Source organism: Podarcis erhardii, assembly GCF_964252035.2.
Source record: "Podarcis erhardii genome assembly, chromosome: 13".
In the NCBI taxonomy this organism is placed as follows: Eukaryota; Metazoa; Chordata; class Lepidosauria; order Squamata; family Lacertidae; genus Podarcis; species Podarcis erhardii.
The window spans coordinates 22466071-22490099 of record NC_138502.1 but is presented as its reverse complement, the minus strand read 5'-3'; the positions used below and the strand labels follow the sequence as shown (position 1 = coordinate 22490099).

At 43.1% G+C, this 24029-nt stretch overlaps 1 protein-coding gene across 4 annotated transcripts in view; it reads right to left on the bottom strand.

Moving 5' to 3' along the window:
• Positions 1-21928, bottom strand: part of LOC309327083 (butyrophilin subfamily 1 member A1-like) — a 33835-nt gene extending 11907 nt beyond the window's left edge. For 2 of the 4 annotated variants that reach the window (XM_081836147.1, XM_081836149.1), the window contains exons 1-3: positions 3372-3472; positions 2513-2617; positions 795-851 (exon numbers count right to left, since the gene is read on the bottom strand). In XM_081836147.1, the coding sequence (XP_081692273.1) occupies positions 795-851; positions 2513-2615 (160 nt within the window). In that variant the 5' untranslated portion in view covers positions 2616-2617; positions 3372-3472. Of the gene's footprint in view, positions 1-794; positions 852-2512; positions 2618-3371; positions 3473-21806 lie in introns of those variants that run through there. The other 2 variants (XM_081836148.1, XM_081836150.1) reach the window with 2 other exon arrangements.
• Positions 21929-24029: the final 2101 nt, after the last annotated feature.

The following is a 24029-nucleotide window of genomic DNA, read 5'->3' as shown; positions in this document are numbered from 1 at the left end:
GCCTTATTGACTGTTGGAACCACTATTGGTCCACGCAATCTGCTGAAGCATGTCTTTGTGTGGAAGTTAAGTCCCTAACTCACTCAGGATTTGAAACCCATCAGCTACCCCCACCTGGTTAAGCCAGCCAGTTGAATCCATTCCTGTGGTGTGACCACTGTCTCATGCTGACAGCTTCAATGAGCCACAGGTGGAGGCTGAACCGCAGGTGGAGGCTGGAGACCAAAGGCGGACAAACTATGGATCATTACAAGATTTGTTTACTGGGAAGAGGAAATGCTATGGAGCTAGAAGGCAGATTGATTTGCTTGATGACTGACCATAGTGAAATCTTTGACCTCTGGAATAAATCTGGGATAAGCCAAGACTCTCCAAAGTAAGGTTGGGTTTATCTAGGAGATATTTTGTTTTCTCAGGGGGTGCAAGGAAGCTAAATTGACACTGAGCAGCCTTATTAGCAAGGGAAATTTTCACAGTTCATTTGTGGGTCAAAGACAGGAACGATCTTGAATGTGGAAGCTACATCTGCAACAAGTATTTTCATACATTTATGACGTTCACCATAATTGTCAAAAACAAGATAAATAAAAACATTGTAATTTTCAGACACATTCAAAAGTATTTTATTTTAACTATATTTTCATTAAGATTTCAGTGTAACAAATTCAAAAGGTGGGCTAAACCATTGACCCAACAGTTTAATAACCCATAATTCAAATTATTAAAGCATTTCCAGAGGCAAAAAAATTATTCATACTACCTTGTCGTCCCTCAGTATGGGAAGTAATATTTACCTAGATTCATTCCTTCCCTTTTTTCAGGGCATTTCGGCTGGGAATCTTCCTGCTTCTCTGTGATAGGAAGAAAAATGTTTAATGCAAGCTTCAGGGTTAGATGGACTCTATAACTACATTAAATGATTAAAGCCACTCCAAAACCAAATCATTATTCAGTATTCCTCTCCATGGTTTGTACTACATTAACTTACCCATAAACATTTTTTTCCTATGCTTTTCTGTGAGGATATAGCTACTCAAATATTGCTTATGGGTGAATTGGACTTAAAAGTTATTGGTATTATGACTATAAGTGAGGACTGCTGGCTGGGAGTGTTGAGAGTTGTATTCCAACAAGATCTGGAGGGCACACATTGATATAGATATAGGGGACCAGAAAATATCATTTTCCACCACTGATTCTCACAGGGAACTCTATTACAGCAGCAGTTGTTCTACCGCATTTGTAGAAAACTCTCCAAAGTTGTTTTTATTCTAGAAATGTGAGAAAGAAAGATCTCCCTGCTCACTCGAAAAAGTTTTCTGAGACACGATGAATGAGATTTTAAAAACAGGAGAAGTCCCAGAAACATGGAAAGAGGCATATATAACATTAATCCCAAAACAAGATTCAGACATAACGTTAGTTAAAAATTATAGGCCCATTTCATTATTAAATAATGATTACAAACTGTTTGCATATATTGTAGCCAACAGAATGAAATTTTTTTTGGAAGAATATATACCTCAGGATCAAGCAGGATTTCTCCCAAGTAGACAAAAGAAAGATAATATTAGGAATGTTTTAAACATAACAGAATACCTGGAAGTTCAAAATGAAAAGCAAGCTGCATTTATGTTTATAGATGCAGAAAAAGCATTTGATAATGTTTCTTGGGACTTTATGAAAAATATTCTTGAAGAAATGGAATTTGGAGAAAAAATTAAGACGGGAATCCAAGCCATATATTCAGAACAGAATGCAAAATTAATTATTAATCAGGTGATAACAAATCAATTTAAAATACAAAAAGGAACCAGACAAGGATGGTTAGTTATTTTAGGACAAGAGTTGCCGAAAGAAAAATGGACATTATTTATGTATGCTACAACAGCAGCAAGAATTTTAATAACACAAAATTGGAAGACCAGAGAAGTACAGTGGTACCTTGCGTTAAGAACTTAATTTGTTCTGGAGGTCCATTCTTAACCTCAAACTGTTCTTAACTTGAGGTACCACTTTAGCTAATGGGGCTTCCCTCTGCCGCTGCACCGCTGGCACGCAATTTCGGTTCTCATCCTGAAGTAAAGTTCTTAACCCGAGGTACTATTTCTGGGTTAGCAGAGTCTGTAACCTGAAGCGTCTGTAACCCGAAGTGTCTGTAACCCGAGGTACCACTGTACCAGCAAAAGAACAATGGCAAGAAAAGTTGATGAACTATGCATGGACTCTTTGGCAGGATTTAAATAAACATTTACAACTTTATTTACAGAGAAGAAGTACAGCAATGTGATAACATAGTATTACATACAAACAGCAGAATGTATCATTTGATGTAACAAACAAGAAATGGAAGTTGAGGGAAGTCAACAGGGAGGGGGGAAATTGGAAAATGAATGTTTAGTAATGATAATGGATATTTGTTATGAGGAAAGAAAACTAATAAAAATTATTTTAAAAAAAGAAAAAGAAAAAGTTTTCTGAGAAAGTTTGACTTGATTTTAATCTAAGTTACCTTTAGATTTTAAAGACTGCATCACACTTCCAAGGGGTAGCCATTTTCCCACCATCAGCTTCACAATATCAGCAATCCAGAAAAGAACGTATAACAATTTCATGCGTGAAAGGCAGAAATTAAAAAGAATGAGATACGTCTGAGCTAAATCTCCATGGTTTTTGTTTGGTTTTTCTGCAACACAACTTGCTTTTAAATGGGTCTACTAACTTGTCACAAATTGTTTTCACATTTAAAAATTTAAAAACCCTGAAAGGTTATTAACCAATTTGAATGTAGGTAATTCATACTTCAGGGTGTAATTTCAAGCATTTTAGCTACAAATAATTTCAAAGGGAGAACTTTAAGCATTTACTCAACACTTCCATTGTAAACAATGTAGTTAATTTTGGCTGAGGTCTCCCTTTAAATGGTTCAAAAATGCACACTAAGAAAAATATTGAGTGCATTTTGTGAAGCAGAATCCTTGGCAGGCCACTCTAATCCACTTTATGTAAGCAGCTACTCTATGTATATCATGCTAATGGCATGCCCCAGGGATTTATAGAAACTACAGAGAGATGTGAAATTTGACCAATAATATGAAAAAAATTACCAGTAATAGTGAATTTTACCTCAATGCATTTATTTATTTATTTACACCATTTTTATTACATTTTAGGCAAAGCCCACAAAAGGTGTCTCACAACCAAAACCAGAAAAATCAACAAGTTAAAATAATAACAAAGGTCAAATCACCAAAATAAAAGTGAAAGGTCTACAGTTTGTATTAAAGATTGTCTACTGAACTGGCAACATGATTCAGAATTATGAAATGTTTACCCCACTTTTATGGCAGAAAAATACTCTTTATACATACCTTTTCCTGAAGCAACCACAATGGTGTTGAAGATAATCACTCCCTGACTGAAGGGCAAAGAATGATTTCAAGTGAGATTTGCGGTTTTGCAAGTAACAACAAATCACACAAGAGTATGAACTTTGACTGGAGGCGGGTGGGGAATGCCACATACTAACCACCCAGGGAAAGTCATCTGTCGGTTTATTTGTAGTGAGAGGACAAATTCCATATCGATGACAAGAGAAAATGGATTCAAAATGAAACTTGACAGGATTTTTCAGCCAGGTATTGTGTTAAAAATAATAATCTGATTTTTAAAAACATCAACCCACAGGTGAATGGCAACCACAATAGGAAAGAATTCAAGGAATGTAAGATCACAGGTGATAGGAGAACCCTTCTAGTGGGGTGGCCACCTACTTGTAAAATAACCCCCAAAACCTAGGGAACATGCAGCGTCAGAGGGTATCTGGAAATCACGCTGAGTGGCCAGAATGTCCTGCCAATGAGATATGCCATTATCAAGGAATTTAAGCCATATGAGCAGATCAGCTTTTACTGCATTACCCAGGCGAACCCTGTGATGTGGAGACTGAAAGTTCTCTGTTAGCTGCACCAGGTGTGCACAGAAAGCTCTGCTCATGGCAGTTACTCTGCATGCAAAGTTCAGTTGGCCGAGGAGTGACTGAATTTGGTGTAGCGTCACCTTCTTGAGTGAGTTGCTTAATAACCTCTTGAAGACCTTTTATCTCATCCTGTGGGGAGTGGTATGAACAAGGTTTGGCTTGGGCATGGGGCAATCATAATCATCATCATCATCATAATTTATTTATACCCCGCCCATCTGGCTGAGTTTCCCCAGCCACTCTGGGCGGCTCCCAATCAAGTATTAAAAACAATACAGCGTTAAATATTAAAAACTTCCCTGAACAGGGCTGCCTTCAGATGTCTTCTGAATGTCAGGTAGTTGTTTATCTCTTTGACATCTGATGGGAGGGCGTTCCACAATACTTTCACAATCAAAATACTTCTGGCCTGCCCACCAGAAGTGACATGTAGATTAATCCAGACGGGGGTTTCTAAGACTTACATCAAACAAGGTGACCCCCCCCAAAGGGACCGCCATCTAGGGGAGTGCCATCGGTCCTGGCTCTGCCTGGGCACGCAGAAATTATCACTCCCCCCAGATCCCTTAATGGGATACCCCAGTGTTTAGAGGGGCAGGAGGAGACTGCCACCTCCCCTCCACCCAAGACAAAGGATTGTTCCAATGCCCCAACTGCCAATCAAGCAAAACACTCACCACCAAACTACTCACATCTGCGTCCAAAACCTGAAACCTCATACAATGTCTGCCAACCAAATATCATTTCCTGGAAAAGTGCGTGCCATCAGACCTGAACAGAGTCTCTTCCAAGAATGTAATGTTGGGGTGCTGAATCACACAGCCACCCCATTGCAATATGTGGCACCTAACTGCACAGTTAGCCTCTTTCCAAGCATGGTTGATTCCCACTTGCGCCATTGTCCTCTCTCAAGCATATCTTACCATACAAGGCATATGGTGGGGTACATGCTGTGCAGCGTCTGCAAGTCCTTAATTATCGCCCATATTAGGTCTCCTGAGAGTAGAGTTTCATTGATTTCTTGCATTCACGTTCGGGGGTGCAACCAGACCAGCAGTTGCTTGGGCTCGACTGCGGCTGTTATTCCTATTGTTGGCACCACCTGCATACTCACTGCCTGCAGTAGGCCCCTGTCGGCTGGTCCCTGCTGCCTGCCCATGTGCTGCTGCTGTTAGTGGCATGTGGGATGTGCCCTTCCTTGTACGCCGTGGGGATACGGGCTCAGGCTGATTAGCACGTGGCATATTTGCTGAGCAGAGATAAGATACCTAGTCCCCAAAGAAAGCTCCCACACTCTACCAATGCCTTCTATAGAAGGACTTTGAAATAATGAGGTAGGAAATACATTCACAATGGATTTACTATGCCTACTGAACACCCAGGTAGACCTAGACAATCAAGCAAAAATATCAATGTACAGAAAAATTAACTTGAATCAATGAACCACAACCACCAGGATGAAATATAATATTGGCCAAATACAATGTTTAGACCCAATGAATTGATTACACCCCTGCTACCTATCTGGACAGGGCACTTATGTCATGATTCCCTCATTGAAGCCTTAGTGGAGCCTCTGCTGTCCCGCAATGCCGCCACACCAAAAGGGTGAGCAGACATGCTCTACCCAGTTTCTCAGTGGAAACTGCTAGAATAGGGATTGAGGCCCTGTGGCATACACCTGGCCCACGAGGTCTCTCAATGCAGTCTTGATAGGCCATGGGGGTGGTCATGCTACATGGGGGTGGTTTGTGTGCATAGGAGTGTACATGCTTTAGCTCCATCTTGGGCATTAGCTGCTGGGGTGCAGCCCCACTCATTTTATCCTGAAAAATGTTTCCTATTAATATCCTAAGAAGGAATTTTCCACTACAGTTAATCTCTGAATCTTCTCCCTTTCATGTGAACTAAGCTACTAATTTTCAGAGTGGTTTCTGAATGAGGATTAAATGGGATAACGGATGAAAAGCTGCCTTTCTGACCATCAAATATTATCTTTAAGTAAACGTGCCTGAGGGTCAGAGATACATTGAATCAGAAGGAATGGTGTAAAAATTATACATCCTTGACTTGTAGCTGCAGCCACATCTGAGGGTGTCCCCTGGGGGAAGGGACAGAAACATGCATGCTGCAAAGGCCTGATCATTTTCATCTCGTCTGTGAGAGAATTAGAAGGACCTGAGAGTCAGAAGAGTGGCAACGTGAGATTGACAAGCCAACTCCTTCTCCGCCCTGATGAATCTCTTCTGGATTCTCTGTAAGTTTGGGAAACTGGGTAGTGAATTCACAAATATGGTTATTAGAAACTACCAGGGACTGATAGAAAATGCTTAAGCAAGTCCAAAAAAGCTGAAGTAAAAATAGTAGGTTAGGAGAATTCTTAAATCATTGCTCTGCCCTTGTTATTTCCTGTTAAAACATAGTGTTAACATATTGCATGAATGTCATTGCAGGTGCTCTGTTTGCAAATCACTGGTGTTTGGGTGACAAAGATTCAGAGCTTTGTACTTCAACAGGTGAGTTTGAGCCTGTGAAGCCTGTGCACACCAGTAAGTATGTAAAGAACTGCAGGACTGTGTGTGTGTGTGTGTGTGTGTGTACTGCCACATTCCTAAAATCAATGTATAACTAATGAACATGTTAAGATTCAATATAAAAGAGCACAAAAAGGAATGCTAGGAAAGAAAATAATACTCATAAATCAATCTACGAACTTTCACAGGACTGCTTGAATATTCATTTTCCATTGCAATTAAGTTTTCGCTTGCTCTCTGAATTCACTTATGCCTTTCTTTCTTTCTTTCTTTCTTTCTTTCTTTCTTTCTTTCTTTCTTTCTTTCTTCATTTTCTAGGTGAACCTCCTGGTCCTCTTTTCTTATTGAATGCAATTTTTCTTCCTGAAGTGAAAATTATCTTCATACTATGTGTTTGTCCATTAGAGGTTGTGCTGACCAAATTTATTTTCTGTGAAGATGGATCTCTTATATCATCCCAGAAAGCAAATCCCAAAATGCTGATACATAGTCTATGCATTGTCAAAGAATTCTGGCCAATATTCAGAGTTGCGGCATCCTAAAATACTCATCCTATTGGAAGCTTGACATAGGATTGCCTCGTAAGATATTTTTGCTCACCTAACTTCTATATATTTCATACGATCATTGTAAGGGATCGTTGCCTTAGGAGAGCAAGAAAAATTCTCAGGGATGACTCACACCCTGGCTATCACCTCTTTAATCTTCTACCCTCAGCCAGGAGATATAGAAGTATAATCAGCCATACCAACAGGCTAAAAAATAGCTGCTATCCGTGGGCTGTTAGGCTGTTGAACGGAAAATAACATAGAAATTGACTTGCGAGGTGGTGTGTTGTTCGATAAGAGATTGAGTGTTGAGGGGGGGAGGCTCGTTTAAATTCATTGTACACAGGTTGTACAATGACAATAAAGGTATTATTATTATTATTTAAATTTTCAAAATTAAATTAAGAGTTTACAACTTTAAATAAATAAAACAGAGTAGGACACTTGCATGCCACTTTCCACAAAAAGAAATAATTAAAGGCAATATACAACAAGTAATTACTGGAGGGGGGGACAGTGCTAAAAAGCAATACAGTAAGACAAAAATAATGTTGATAAAGCAATCTAATTCGGTCCATTGCAAAAACGTTTTCACTTACTCTCTGCATTCACTTATGCTCTTCATTTATTTCATCTGTTCGTTCTCTAGGTGAACTTCCTGCTCCTGGTTTATTCTTGAATTCAACTTTGGTTCCTGAAGGGGAAATTATCGCAGTACTCTGTACGGCTCCATTAGAGGTTGTGGTGACCAGATTCTTTCTCTGTAAAGATGGGGCTCCTGTTTCATTCAAGAAAGCAACATCTCAATATGTTCGATACCTAGTCTATGCATCGTCGAAGAATGCTGGCCTGTGGCTACCAGCAAAAGGATGCAAAGAACCAAGAGAAGACATCTGCCCTCAGTGTTGCTCAGAATCTGATTGTCCAGCCAGGTAAGGTTGTAGAAATGATGAGACTAGGAAGGGACCTGCAAGGGAATGTTGCATGGTGGGATAGTCCTGTTCAGAGTTCCAACTACCCAGTCATGCTATATTCCAACACAGTCCATTTAATTCCCCACCCAGTTGGTTTCTATTCCCCTACCACAACAGTTAATCATTTTGTTCAAAGTGAGGATAGAATAGAATGGATGCTCAGTTTTTCCACCTAACAGATAACGGTTGTGGAGCCCTTTTCCAACTAAGGGATATATTCTTGGGCAGCCGGGGGTAGCCTTGGACATATGGCCACTGTAGGCAAAATGCCCTCCCCCACAGATTCAGACACCCTCATCTCCCCTTCCTTCCCCCCACTGTTGCATCTGTGCTGCCATTGGTCCTGCCACAACTGCACCCCTACTTGTGGTCATGCGTGCACTGCCAACCATGATGCAGTGGGGCAGCAGCGAGGGCACAGCAGTGGAGACAAGGGCACTGTGGCAGCAGTGGCCTGGGCAAAGCCACAGCAGGGCTGCTGTCAGTGCAGCACTGCGGTCAGTTAGGGGACTGGATCTGCCACCCAAGGCAAATTGCTTCCCTCTGCTTCATAGATGGGCCATGCTTGTGCACAACCTGGGGGTTTTTGTGCCAGTGGTGGCCCAGGCCAGAGATGGTAGTAAGAACTGCAAGAGACATTACTCATATTGTAAAAATGCAAGTTTCATTCCATTTATACAAAAACCAGGGGTTTCTAGTACACTCACACCTGTAGCTCTTAGTTTTGGCAAGCATGAGCCTTTATCATAGTTCAAGCATACATTCCAGCCAGACAAAAACACTCAAGGAGGGTGCAGAGCAAAGCTGGTGAGGACTGAGTCCTGAAGAGGGGGCATAACTTGGGAAGAACCCTGAAGGATGGTTAGAAAGGCCTGGAGAGCTGCATTCAGCCCCCAGGCTAGGGCCACTGCACTCCTGCAATAGATGATCTGTACTTTTAACATGTCAGTCGTATACTTAAAGTACCTTTGGATTTCAAAAGCTGTAGACATTCTGTTATCAATCTCACAAATTCATGAATATAGAAGGAAATGCCTGAAAAACAAAAAGGGGAAAGGTAAATAAGGCCTGAGCTACAGAGGCGTGTGTGTGTGTGTGTGTGTGTGTGTGTGTGTGTGACATTGTTGCAGGTTGTGCCGGAGCAGTTAGCTCTGCCTCTGCTGAGCTAGACCCCTATGGGGTTTTTAAATCAGTCTTGCTCTTTAGGAGGCTTTCACTTGTTACATAATCAAACCCCCCCCCCCCCAATTATGTTATCCTGAAGCCATAGGGCGAGTTTGTGTATTTTCCGATGTGATTGCTGTTCCCTTGTGACTTTTTTGCTCTGCTGGATATTGTTTTGATAATGAAACAGGAGGTGGCAAACAAGAAACATCACCCAAGTCCTTGGTGATGAAAATCTCTTTATCTAAACAAGAATAGGTTGAAAGCTCTCCTCTAATCTATGGTAGTGCTTCCACCATCTCAGAGCAGGAGTGACTGCAAAATTCATTTGGGGAATAAATTCATTTGGGAAAATAATGCCAGTAGTGAAGATCATTTGGGAGGAATTAATGTAAGAAAACAGTAGCAAATGTTTTATCAATGATACATAAGCACTGTTTATTTTTGTTTTATGAGGAAGACAAGTCTTGACTGTTTTTAAAAGGAAGGTGATGGGACTAAGGCTAGAGAGATTTTTAACAAATGTCAAACACATTACAGGAGAGCTATTAGAAGGTGCATGTGTAGTTGAAGCATTCCCTTTCATATTCAAGAATTGCTCAATCAATTACACAGCGCTTCTGATTCTTCAGTAATGCAATATTTGGAATTAGTGAAGCTATCGTACCTTGGATGGATTCCTGCATTGCAGGGGGGTTGAACTAAATGACCCTCAAGGTCCCTCCCAACTCTACAATTCTATGGCTACATGACTGGGTAGTGGCAATGATCATGTCAACTGTTAGCAAAATTGGTGTGCCACATATAGACAACCTAGAAGCCTAAATATGGGAAAGAACACATGTCTTCTAAGCCCTATTCCTCTCTATAGGATGCAGGTATCTGCAGTCACTGATATTCTTTTTCCAAATAGGACTAAAATGTCTGTAGAAAAGTGTGAATGACACAGATATTTCCTTATATTTACTATATGTGTTAGCTGGTCTTTAAAAATGTCAACCTTATACTTAAAGTACCTATAAATTTGAAAGGTCACCTTGTGTTTTCAAAATCTCAGCTTTCTGCCTATGACCTCAAGTCAGGGACCGGTGCACAAATAAAGAAGGGAATGGTGCTTGAAAAACTGTAGAGGCAGTTAGTATGTCCTGGTGTCATGACAAATTACAGCTGACTGAAAGTGGAAGCAAAAGGTTTGGAATTCCTTCCAGCTTTGTTCCTTCTGCTTTTCCTAGCCTCCTCCTGGTCTCATATGCTGCACACTTGCCTTGCCTTCTCCAATTCATCTAGGAGAAGGAGCTTGGAAGCTTCTGCTTTCAGTCAATTGCAGTTATAGATCTATACATAATTTCTTATTCTTCTGCAATACAATAGTTGGAATTACTTAAGGTAACCTACCTTTAAATGTATTTTGCACCTTTTCATAGCATTTTCTCAGGAAACATTCTGTCACAGAACAAGAGTAACATTTAAGACATACATGTGGATGAAATCAGCTTTAAAATCAGCATTGTAATTATGACTCTAGGACCGGGAGATGGCACTTGTCAGTCTTCCAGTTGACAAAGTGGAGGTGCAACACATGTACAACCTGGAGCCTAAATATAAGAGAGGGTGTAGAAAACCTATTGTGGATGATTTTTGTTTTTTATTTCAAAGAGGTAGGTCAACTGGTTTGTACAATTATTATTCCTCCTTGCTGTTTGGCACATCCTAAAGGATCAAGCCCTTTAGGACTCCCAAGGGTTTTTGGTTGACTTTATTGTCTTGATTTCTGTTTGTGCTTCAGGGATAAGTGCCAGCAAGAAGTGCAAGGGTGCTCTTGTGGGCCAGTTGAAGGTTGAGTGACTGCCAGAAGCAGTAGAGCTGCAGGATTAATAACTATGCTGGGCCCTGCCTATTTGCCTACCTCACCTGGCAGGTGATATAACATCCCTTGCATCATCCCAATAATAGCTTCTGGAACAGGTGTGAGGCATCTGAATATCAGGCCAGCCAGCATGTAACCACTAAGGGCCTAAGGTGCATAAATCTCCCTGATGGGGTCTGACATTGGAGCTTTGATATATGTAGGCCCTGCTCAGAAGGGTTCAGTGTACTGCTTAGCTGCATCCTTTTTTGTTATTGTTTCATGAAGCTGCTGATAACTGAATGGGTAATTATTTTATCTTGTTTATGCCATGTTATTCTCTTTAAAGACCGTTTTGATGTGCATATTATTCTGTATTCAAGCAATGAATTTTCCCCCACAAGTGTTATTGCCGCTGAATCTAAAATAATGTGTTTTTATTTATTTGGCAAAACAGAAGGTATATGTCCTCTAAGTCCAGTTCTTCCCTCTAGAATGCTTTCTCCCTTTCTGCCTCAGGTTAGGTATTATATGTTTAGAGCCAGGACCAAAATCATCAATTCTTTAAACTGATGGGAAAAAATGTTATGCATAAACATGCATTTCATAGTTAATGGGTTGCCTATACTTTTACTGTGTGAGTTACGTATATATTTAAAGTACCTATAGATTTGACAGGCCACAGGTTGTGTGCATATTCTTGAAGATTTTTTGCTTTTGCTTTTATGAAGTCAGGAAACTGAAAAATATAGGCCAGAATGATATCTGAAAAACAAAAACAAAACAAAACCCACAAATGAATATAAAACCGGTTAAAGACGGGGTGAAGTATTCATGGATAGACAGTATTGCATTAAAAATAGGATGTAACCAAAGATATTGCAGTTCCATCCTGCTGGCTAAAAATGGGGACATTTATGGGAAGTACCTGTGCAATTAACTCCAATCAGAGCATTCTGCTATTTCCTATATCACTTGTAATTGCTTTGATAATGAATCAGAACATGACAATAAAATCCTTCCAGCTCTTATCAGGGGGAACAATTAATATATAGAAGGATTTGTCATATACATGCATACCTACATTTAAAGGATGTTGGGGAGATGTCAGGAACAAGAGCAATGGTTCCAAACTACAAGAAAGAAGATTCCACCTAAACATTAAGAAGAACTTCCTGACAGTAAGAGCTGTTCGACAGTGGAATTTGCTGCCAAGGAGTGTGGTGGAGTCTCCTTCTTTGGAGGTCTTTAAGCAGAGGCTTGACAACCATATGTCAGGAGTGCTCTGATGGTGTTTCCTGCTTGGCAGGCGGTTGGACTAGATGGCCCTTGTCGTCTCTTCCAACTCTATGATTCTATGAAATGTCAAAGCCACAGCAGGTACTTTATAAACAATGAGGAAGAGTCAAGCAGGGGGAGACAGAGGAGATGGAAAGCTGGGAGTCTGTGTTATCAGCAGTTCTTGGCATCCATCTCTCGCAAGAGACAATGGAGTGTGCCTCCAGGGATGAAGTCAAACTGCATTGTTTTTTGCTGTGTTAACAGCACTGAAGTGACCTCTCTGAGGCACAAGCCTGGGCAGTGTATATGGACGTCCTGGGCTGCCCAAGTGACAAGACCAAACTCTCAACCTCACTTATGTGGTCTAAAGGAAAGCACAGCAATACATTTGGCACCAGGTTAGCTGCAGGAGTTGCTGAAAGCAGGTGTACCAGATGCCATCCAACCATCTTACAAGCTCCTCTCCAGATTTGTGTAGCCTTTTCTTCTCATGAAGATGTCCCATAAGGCAGCAGAGGTTTGGGATCAGAGTTTTCATTCTCCTAGATGGACCACTCTCCCAGGTTGATGAGCCCTATCTGCCCCTCATTTCCCTCTACAGCACGTGCAGAAACTGCCTTATTGACTGTTGGAACCACTATTGATCCACGCAATCTGCTGAAGCATGTCTTTGTGTGGAAGTTAAGTCCCTAACTCACTCAGGATTTGAAACCCATCAGCTACCCCCACCTGGTTAAGCCAGCCAGTTGAATCCATTCCTGTGGTGTGACCACTGTCTCATGCTGACAGCTTCAATGAGCCACAGGTGGAGGCTGAACCACAGGTGGAGGCTGGAGACCAAAGGCGGACAAACTATGGATCATTACAAGATTTGTTTACTGGGAAGAGGAAATGCTATGGAGCTAGAAGGCAGATTGATTTGCTTGATGACTGACCATAGTGAAATCTTTGACCTCTGGAATAAATCTGGGATAAGCCAAGACTCTCCAAAGTAAGGTTGGGTTTATCTAGGAGATATTTTGTTTTCTCAGGGGGTGCAAGGAAGCTAAATTGACACTGAGCAGCCTTATTAGCAAGGGAAATTTTCACAGTTCATTTGTGGGTCAAAGACAGGAACGATCTTGAATGTGGAAGCTACATCTGCAACAAGTATTTTCATACATTTATGAAGTTCACCATAATTGTCAAAAACAAGATAAATAAAAACATTGTAATTTTCAGACACGTTATTCAAAAGTATTTTATTTTAACTATATTTTCATTAAGATTTCAGTGTAACAAATTCAAAAGGTGGGCTAAACCATTGACCCAACAGTTTAATAACCCATAATTCAAATTATTAAAGCATTTCCAGAGGCAAAATAATTATTCATATTACCTTGTCGTCCCTCAGTATGGGAAGTAATATTTACCTAGATTCATTCCTTCCCTTTTTTCAGGGCATTTCGGCTGGGAATCTTCCTGCTTCTCTGTGATAGGAAGAAAAATGTTTAATGCAAGCTTCAGGGTTAGATGGACTCTATAACTACATTAAATGATTAAAGCCACTCCAAAACCAAATCATTATTCAGTGTTCCTCTCCATGGTTTGTACTACATTAACTTACCCATAAACATTTTTTTCCTATGCTTTTCTGTGAGAATATAGCTACTCAAATATTGCTTATGGGTGAATTGGACTTAAAAGTTATTGGTATTATGACTATAAGTGAGGACTGCTGGCTGGGAGTGTTGAGAGTTGTATTCCAACAAGATCTGGAGGGCACACATTGATATAGATATAGGGGACCTGAAAATATCATTTTCCACCACTGATTCTCACAGGGAACTCTATTACAGCAGCAGTTGTTCTACCGCATTTGTAGAAAACTCTCCAAAGTTGTTTTTATTCTAGAAATGTGAGAAAGAAAGATCTCCCTGCTCACTCGAAAAAGTTTTCTGAGACACGATGAATGAGATTTTAAAAACAGGAGAAGTCCCAGAAACATGGAAAGAGGCATATATAACATTAATCCCAAAACAAGATTCAGACATAACGTTAGTTAAAAATTATAGGCCCATTTCATTATTAAATAATGATTACAAACTGTTTGCATATATTTTAGCCAACAGAATGAAATTTTTTTGGAAGAATATATACATCAGGATCAAGCAGGATTTCTCCCAAGTAGACAAAAGAAAGATAATATTAGGAATGTTTTAAACATAACAGAATACCTGGAAGTTCAAAATGAAAAGCAAGCTGCATTTATGTTTATAGATGCAGAAAAAGCATTTGATAATGTTTCTTGGGACTTTATGAAAAATATTCTTGAAGAAATGGAATTTGGAGAAAAAATTAAGACGGGAATCCAAGCCATATATTCAGAACAGAATGCAAAATTAATTATTAATCAGGTGATAACAAATCAATTTAAAATACAAAAAGGAACCAGACAAGGATGGTTAGTTATTTTAGGACAAGAGTTGCCGAAAGAAAAATGGACATTATTTATGTATGCTACAACAGCAGCAAGAATTTTAATAACACAAAATTGGAAGACCAGAGAAGTACAGTGGTACCTTGCGTTAAGAACTTAATTCGTTCTGGAGGTCCATTCTTAACCTCAAACTGTTCTTAACTTGAGGTACCACTTTAGCTAATGGGGCTTCCCTCTGCCGCTGCACCGCTGGCACGCAATTTCGGTTCTCATCCTGAAGTAAAGTTCTTAACCCGAGGTACTATTTCTGGGTTAGCAGAGTCTGTAACCTGAAGCGTCTGTAACCCGAAGTGTCTGTAACTCGAGGTACCACTGTACCAGCAAAAGAACAATGGCAAGAAAAGTTGATGAACTATGCATGGACTCTTTGGCAGGATTTAAATAAACATTTACAACTTTATTTACAGAGAAGAAGTACAGCAATGTGATAACATAGTATTACATACAAACAGCAGAATGTATCATTTGATGTAACAAACAAGAAATGGAAGTTGAGGGAAGTCAACAGGGAGGGGGGAAATTGGAAAATGAATGTTTAGTAATGATTATGGACATTTGTTATGAGGAAAGAAAACTAATAAAAAATATTTTTAAAAAAAGAAAAAGAAAAAGTTTTCTGAGAAAGTTTGACTTGATTTTAATCTAAGTTACCTTTAGATTTTAAAGACTGCATCACACTTCCAAGGGGTAGCCATTTTCCCACCATCAGCTTCACAATATCAGCAATCCAGAAAAGAACGTGTGATGGGATAATGAGCTGCTTGTGCGTAAAGCTTGATCCCTCTGGGGTTTGGCTGGTCATCCCAACCTAGGCACTAACGGAGCTCCCCAAAGCATGACTCCGTTAGTCGCTGGTAGAATCTGACAGTGGGCGTCTACGGAACCTACGCCAACATAAAAGCTGTTTGACAGACATGCGCTTTCGTGACTCTCTGCGTGACAGTTTCCGGCGCAGGGTGGGAGTTCCTAACGGGGGTCTTGTTACCTCTTCGCTGTCGTCACTGGAAGTATCCCAGAGCCTCCCCTCCGCTGTGACTCCTGCACTCCCCCTGCTGGTTCCTTCTGCCGCAGATTCTCTCCTATTCTCATGGAACTTATCCACCACCTCTTTCTCCGATGGCAGTTCCCTGACATCCACCTCCCCCCCAGGGCCCCCTTCACCCCCTCCCGCCTCCTCTCCCACTGGCGGTGAGGACGGAAAGCCCCTGAAGGAACTCTCCTCGTCGTCCGAGGATTCAAACACTTCTAGCCACGGCGTACCGTCTCTCTCCCCGTCTTCCTCTTCTTCGTCTGAGTCGGCTTCCTCACCCACCCCTGACTCAGGGAACCCTTCAAACTCTCCTTCCTCATCGGTGGTACCAAAGTGTTCCCTTCTAAATCGTGCCACGGGTTGCGGTTTTCTTGGGAAACGCTGATGAAATGTTTCTATTAAAACCTCGTCATTGACTACCTCTGCTGGTACCCAAGTGTTTTCCGACTCTACTTCCCCCTCCCATTCTACCAGATATTCCACCTGATTCCCCTTCCACCTGGAATCAATGATTCCTGCCACGTTCATGTCGCGCTCTCTCTCTTCTATCACGGGCGTTTGGGTGGCCTCTCTCTCATGCTCCCCCCACTCACGTCCCTCTCGGTACGGCGACAGTAATGACCTGTGAAATACTGGGTGTAACTTCATGTGACTGGGCAGCCTGAGTTTGAATGCTACTGGGTTGACCTGCTGTATGACCTCAAAGGGTCCCAATCTTTTGGGTCTCAATTTCTTACACCCTCCTTTGAACGGTAGTCCTTGGGTGGATAACCACACCCGGTCCCCCACCCTTATGGTTTCACCTTCCCTCCTATTTTTGTCTGCTTGCTTCTTATATTCTTCCTTGGCTTTCTCTAAGTTAAGTTGAAGCTGACGGTGGATCGCTTCCATCTCTTCAAAAAAATATTCCGCCGCCGGCACGCTCCACCTCTCCCCTCCCTCTCCTGGGAATGCCCGGGGGTGACACCCATAATTTGCCAGAAAGGGACTCATCCCTGTGGACACGTTCTCCGCGTTGTTGTAGGCAAATTCTGCTAGAGGTAACTTATCCACCCAATCATTTTCTCTGTCTTTTACATAACACCTCAGGTATTGTTGTAAAATCCCATTTGCCCTTTCCGCTTGCCCATTGGTTTCTGGGTGCCGAGCAGTTGAGAAATTGAGTTCTACGTGTAATAAGCTCATCAGTTTCCTCCAGAACCTGGAAGTAAATTGTTTCCCTCTGTCGCTCAAAACCCTCAAGGGGGCGCCATGCAACCTAAAAATATGTTCTACAAACAACTTGGCGGTTTCCTCCGCTGTGACTGCATGTGAACAAGCTATAAAATGACACATCTTGGTTAATAGATCTACCACCACCATGACAGCTGTTTTGCCTCTGGATTTTGGCAGGTCCGTCATAAAATCTATGGATACTGCCTCCCATGGCCTTTCAGGCGTGGGTAAGGGTTGTAATAGCCCCGCTGGCGCCACCCTCTCTCCTTTTGCTCGCTGGCACCTGACGCAACCCCTGACATATTCCCGTACGTCCTCCCTCACCTTGGGCCACCAAAACTCCCTGGTAACCAACCACATGGTTTTGTGCTGTCCAAAATGTCCCGCGGTGGGGCTGTCATGCAACTGCTTGAGTACTCTGCCCCTCAGTTCCCCGTCGGGTATGTACAGTGCCCCTTTGTAATACAACGCCCCGTTCTTTTCTTCAAACCCCCCTGTGTTCTCCTCTGCCCTCCGGAGCTCTCTGAGTTTCCCTTGGGCGTATTCATCGTTCTCAGTACCCTCCATCAGTTCCCTCTGCCCCACCAATGCCGCCCCACACACCCAGCGGTCTTCAGGGATTACATGCCTTGCCTCGGGCGCTCCCTCCCCCTCTAAGTACTCAGGTTTCCTGGAAAGAGCGTCCGCCCTCACGTTCTCGGATCCGGGCACGTAACGAATCTCAAAGTGGAATTTGGAGAACTCCTGGGCCCATCGTACTTGTCTCTGGTTCAGCACTCGGGCTGTTCTCCAATATTCCAGATTTTTGTGGTCAGTTCGGACTTGAACCTTGTGCTGCGCCCCAATCAGCAAGTGCCGCCATTTCCGGAAGGCTTCATGAATGGCGAGCAGTTCTCGGTCGTATACTGTGTAGTTCCTCTCGGATTTGTTCAACTTCCGCGAGAAGAATGCACACGGTCTCCATTCAGACGTATCTTTTCCCGGCTGGAGAAGAACGGCCCCCACCGCTCGGTCTGACGCGTCAGTCTCCACTCTCATTGGTTGTTGTAGATCCACATGCAACAGTTGCTCTTCCGACGCAAACGCCTGCTTTAAGCGTTCGAACGCCCGCTGCGCTTCTTCCGTCCAAACAAATTTCTTTTTGCTACTAAGACAATCCGTGATAGGCGCTGTCAAATGGGCAAAGTTCTTGATGAACTTCCTATAGAAGTTTCCGAAGCCCAGGAACCTTTGCACGTCCTTCTTGGTCTTTGGTGTTTTCCATTCCAGTACCGCTTGAACCTTGCTGGGATCCATGGCCAACCCCTTGTCAGACAACCGGTACCCCAGGAATTCCACCTCCCTGGTATGAAACTGACACTTCTCCAGTTTCACCCACAGCCGATTTTCTCGCAACTTGCTCAGTACCTCTCTTACATCTCGCACATGCTGCTCCTCATTCGCTGAGTACACCAGGACGTCATCTAAGAACGCTACGCAGTTCTTGTAGAGCAGTGGCCCCAGGACGTGATTCATGAATGATTGAAAGCAGGCGGAGCCCGCTTGTAATCCGAAAGGCATAACTAAATACTCAAAAGCCCCCAAGGGGGTGAACATAGTGGTCTTCCACTCATCCCCCTTTCTCACACGTATCAAGTTATATGCCCCCCTAAGGTCCAGCTTGGTAAAAATTTTCCCTTTTCTCACCTGTGTCAGAATGTCATCAATTCTAGGCATAGGGAAAGTCACTGGTTCTGACACTGCATTTAGGCTTCTGAAGTCACATACAAGCCTCGGTTTGCCCGTGTGTTTTTTGTCCACAAAGAACACTGGGCTGCCCCCCACCGCTCGTGACTCTCTGATGAAACCTCGCTTGAGATTCTTGTCAATGAACTCCCTTAACTCCTGCATTTCACTGTCTGACATTGCATACAGCTTGCCCACTGGCAATTGTGCTCCTGGGAGTAAGTTAATTTGACAGTCAAAGGGTCTGTGCGGGGGCAGTCTATCTGCTTCCTTTTCGCTAAAGACGTCAATCAAGTCAGCATATTGTGGTGGCACCTTGCCCTTGCCCATCACTTCCACCCCTGCTAGAGTGGCCCTGGCCCCTGCCTGAACCTCTCCCTCTTTGCAGTGTTCTAGGCAATGTGCTGATCCAAAGGAAACCACTCTCTGATGCCAGCCTACTAGAGGATCGTGTAGTGCTAGCCAGCTCATTCCCAAAATAATGGGAGCTCCTCCCAAAGTGGCTACGTTAAACGCTATCAGTTCTGTGTGTCTTGCCACCCTCATTACCATTGGAACAGTCTGCTGGCTCACTTCTCCTCCCAACAGTTCCCTCCCATCAATCGTGGTAACCTGCAAAGGCTTACTTAATGGGATAGTCTGTATCTGGTGTTCAGCTGCAAACTCCTTACTCATGAAATTACAGGAGCTGCCTGAATCCAATAGCGCTTTTATCTTTAGTGGGTGTCCATTGGACAGTTCCAGCAACACCTCTATCACAAGCGCTGGTCTTGGAGGTTCCGGCGTGGGCACATTCACTTCTCCTCTGCCTGACTGCGGTGCCCTGATGCTGGCAGCCAGGCGTTGGCTTTTACTTGCTCGCTGCTTGTTTCTCCTTCCTCCTTCCCCCCAACAGTTCCCGCCATTCCTTGCCATTCCTTCCTTTGCGGACAGACTCTGGCAAAATGACCTGGCTGTTGGCAGAGATAACATCTCTTGGCGCCCTTCCCCTCCTTCTTCCGCCCTTCACTGGTGTTTGAAACTGCGCGCGCGCGCGCTGTTCCAATTTCCATCGGCTCTGCTGGCGGGAAAGGCTGCTCCGGAATCTCTGGAATGCGGAAATCCTTCCAACGTTCCCCTTTTCCTTCCCGCTTTTCCAAAGCCCTTGCCTCCTGGCGCGCTCCTATGGACAGCGCTGATTTAGTCAGATGATCCATAGACTCCGCCCTGGGCGCCCGGGAAAGTTCATCTTTCACTGCCGGAGAGAGCCCTTCTTCAAACAGCATTTGAATAGGTTCACTCGCAAGGTCCCACCCCAGTCTATGAATCAGCATGCTGAACTCAGTCCAGTACTCACGTACAGATCGGCTCCCCTGTTTACACGCCATTAACTGCCTCCGCACCACCCCTTGCTCAATCTCACTGGAAAACATCAAGTCCATGGCGCGAAAAAACTTCATAGTGTCCTTTAAGATTTCATTATTGGCTGCCATCAGGGGCCGCACCCAGTCCCTCGCCCCTCCCTCTAGATGGCCGATCACGTACGCCACTCTAGAGTTCTCATCAGGGAAGTCATCAAACAGTAGGTTAAGAGCATATTGCATCTCTGTCCTAAAGGCTTGATAGTTCCTGGGATCCCCCCCAAATTTCTGCACCAATCCAGGCACCTTTCTGGCAAGTGGGGTGGGTTTCCCTTTATCCGCATCTTGAGCCCTCCTCTCCTCGAGCCTCGCCGTTTGCAGCGCGAGCTGGACCTCCAACGCCCTGTACCTGTCTTCCAGGCTTGGACCTCCTCCAGCCCCAGCTCCTGCACCTCCGGTTCCAGCTGGTTCGCTCATGATGCCCTCTGCTTGCACAAGCTGCTTTCAGAGACTGTCAGATTGCTGTGATGGGATAATGAGCTGCTTGTGCGTAAAGCTTGATCCCTCTGGGGTTTGGCTGGTCATCCCAACCTAGGCACTAACGGAGCTCCCCAAAGCATGACTCCGTTAGTCGCTGGTAGAATCTGACAGTGGGCGTCTACGGAACCTACGCCAACATAAAAGCTGTTTGACAGACATGCGCTTTCGTGACTCTCTGCGTGACAGTTTCCGGCGCAGGGTGGGAGTTCCTAACGGGGGTCTTGTTACCTCTTCGCTGTCGTCACTGGAAGTATCCCAGAGCCTCCCCTCCGCTGTGACTCCTGCACTCCCCCTGCTGGTTCCTTCTGCCGCAGATTCTCTCCTATTCTCATGGAACTTATCCACCACCTCTTTCTCCGATGGCAGTTCCCTGACAGAACGTATAACAATTTCATGCCTGAAAGGCAGAAATTAAAAAGAATGAGATACGTCTGAGCTAAATCTCCATGGTTTTTGTTTGGTTTTTCTGCAACACAACTTGCTTGTAAATGGGTCTACTAACTTGTCACAAATTGTTTTCACATTTAAAAATTTAAATACCCTGAAAGGTTATTAACCAATTTGAATGTAGGTAATTCATACTTCAGGGTGTAATTTCAAGCATTTTAGCTACAAATAATTTCAAAGGGAGAACTTTAAGCATTTACTCAACACTTCCATTGTAAACAATGTAGTTAATTTTGGCTGAGGTCTCCCTTTACATGGTTCAAAAATGCACACTAAGAAAAATATTGAGTGCATTTTGTGAAGCAGAATCCTTGGCAGGCCACTCTAATCCACTTTATGTAAGCAGCTACTCTATGTATATCATGCTAATGGCATGCCCCAGGGATTTATAGAAACTACAGAGAGATGTGAAATTTGACCAATAATATGAAAAAAATTACCAGTAATAGTGAATTTTACCTCAATGCATTTATTTATTTATTTACACCATTTTTATTACATTTTAGGCAAAGCCCACAAAAGGTGTCTCACAACCAAAACCAGAAAAATCAACAAGTTAAAATAATAACAAAGGTCAAATCACCAAAATAAAAGTGAAAGGTCTACAGTTTGTATTAAAGATTGTCTACTGAACTGGCAATATGATTCAGAATTATGAAATGTTTACCCCACTTTTATGGCAGAAAAATACTCTTTATACATACCTTTTCCTGAAGCAACCACAATGGTGTTGAAAATAATCACTCCCTGACTGAAGGGCAAAGAATGATTTCAAGTGAGATTTGCGGTTTTGCAAGTAACAACAAATCACACAAGAGTATGAACTTTGACTGGAGGCGGGTGGGGAATGCCACATACTAACCACCCAGGGAAAGTCATCTGTCGGTTTATTTGTAGTGAGAGGACAAATTCCATATCGATGATAAGAGAAAATGGATTCAAAATGAAACTTGACAGGCTTTTTCAGCCAGGTATTGTGTTAAAAATAATAATCTGATTTTTAAAAACATCAACCCACAGGTGAATGGCAACCACAATAGGAAAGAATTCAAGGAATGTAAGATCACAGGTGATAGGAGAACCCTTCTAGTGGGGTGGCCACCTACTTGTAAAATAACCCCCAAAACCTAGGGAACATGCAGCGTCAGAGGGTATCTGGAAATCACGCTGAGTGGCCAGAATGTCCTGCCAATGAGATATGCCATTATCAAGGAATTTAAGCCATATGAGCAGATCAGCTTTTACTGCATTACCCAGGCGAACCCTGTGATGTGGAGACTGAAAGTTCTCTGTTAGCTGCACCAGGTGTGCACAGAAAGCTCTGCTCATGGCAGTTACTCTGCATGCAAAGTTCAGTTGGCCGAGGAGTGACTGAATTTGGTGTAGCGTCACCTTCTTGAGTGAGTTGCTTAATAACCTCTTGAAGACCTTTTATCTCATCCTGTGGGGAGTGGTATGAACAAGGTTTGGCTTGGGCATGGGGCAATCATAATCATAATCATAATCATAATCATAATCATAATCATAATCATAATCATAATCATAATTTATTTATATCCCGCCCATCTGGCTGAGTTTCCCCAGCCACTCTGGGCGGCTCCCAATCAAGTATTAAAAACAATACAGCATTAAATATTAAAAACTTCCCTGAACAGGGCTGCCTTCAGATGTCTTCTGAATGTCAGGTAGTTGTTTATCTCTTTGACATCTGATGGGAGGGCGTTCCACAATACTTTCACAATCAAAATACTTCTGGCCTGCCCACCAGAAGTGACATGTAGATTAATCCAGACGGGGGTTTCTAAGACTTACATCAAACAAGGTGACCCCCCCAAAGGGACCGCCATCTAGGGGAGTGCCATCGGTCCTGGCTCTGCCTGGGCACGCAGAAATTATCACTCCCCCCAGATCCCTTAATGGGATACCCCAGTGTTTAGAGGGGCAGGAGGAGACTGCCACCTCCCCTCCACCCAAGACAAAGGATTGTTCCAATGCCCCAACTGCCAATCAAGCAAAACACTCACCACCAAACTACTCACATCTGCGTCCAAAACCTGAAACCTCATACAATGTCTGCCAACCAAATATCATTTCCTGGAAAAGTGCGTGCCATCAGACCTGAACAGAGTCTCTTCCAAGAATGTAATGTTGGAGTGCTGAATCACACAGCCACCCCATTGCAATATGTGGCACCTAACTGCACAGTTAGTCTCTTTCCAAGCATGGTTGATTCCCACTTGCGCCATTGTCCTCTCTCAAGCATATCTTACCATACAAGGCATATGGTGGGGTACATGCTGTGCAGCGTCTGCAAGTCCTTAATTATAGCCCATATTAGGTCTCCTGAGAGTAGAGTTTCATTGATTTCTTGCATTCACGTTCGGGGGTGCAACCAGACCAGCAGTTGCTTGGGCTCGACTGCGGCTGTTATTCCTATTGTTGGCACCACCTGCATACTCACTGCCTGCAGTAGGCCCCTGTCGGCTGGTCCCTGCTGCCTGCCCATGTGCTGCTGCTGTTAGTGGCATGTGGGATGTGCCCTTCCTTGTACGCCGTGGGGATACGGGCTCAGGCTGATTAGCACGTGGCATATTTGCTGAGCAGAGATAAGATACCTAGTCCCCAGAGAAAGCTCCCACACTCTACCAATGCCTTCTATAGAAGGACTTTGAAACAATGAGGTAGGAAACACATTCACAATGGATTTACTATGCCTATTGAACACCCAGGTAGACCTAGACAATCAAGCAAAAATATCAATGTACAGAAAAATTAACTTGAATCAATGAACCACAACCACCAGGATGAAATATAATATTGGCCAAATACAATGTTTAGACCCAATGAATTGATTACACCCCTGCCACCTATCTGGACAGGGCACTTATGTCATGATTCCCTCATTGAAGCCTTAGTGGAGCCTCTGC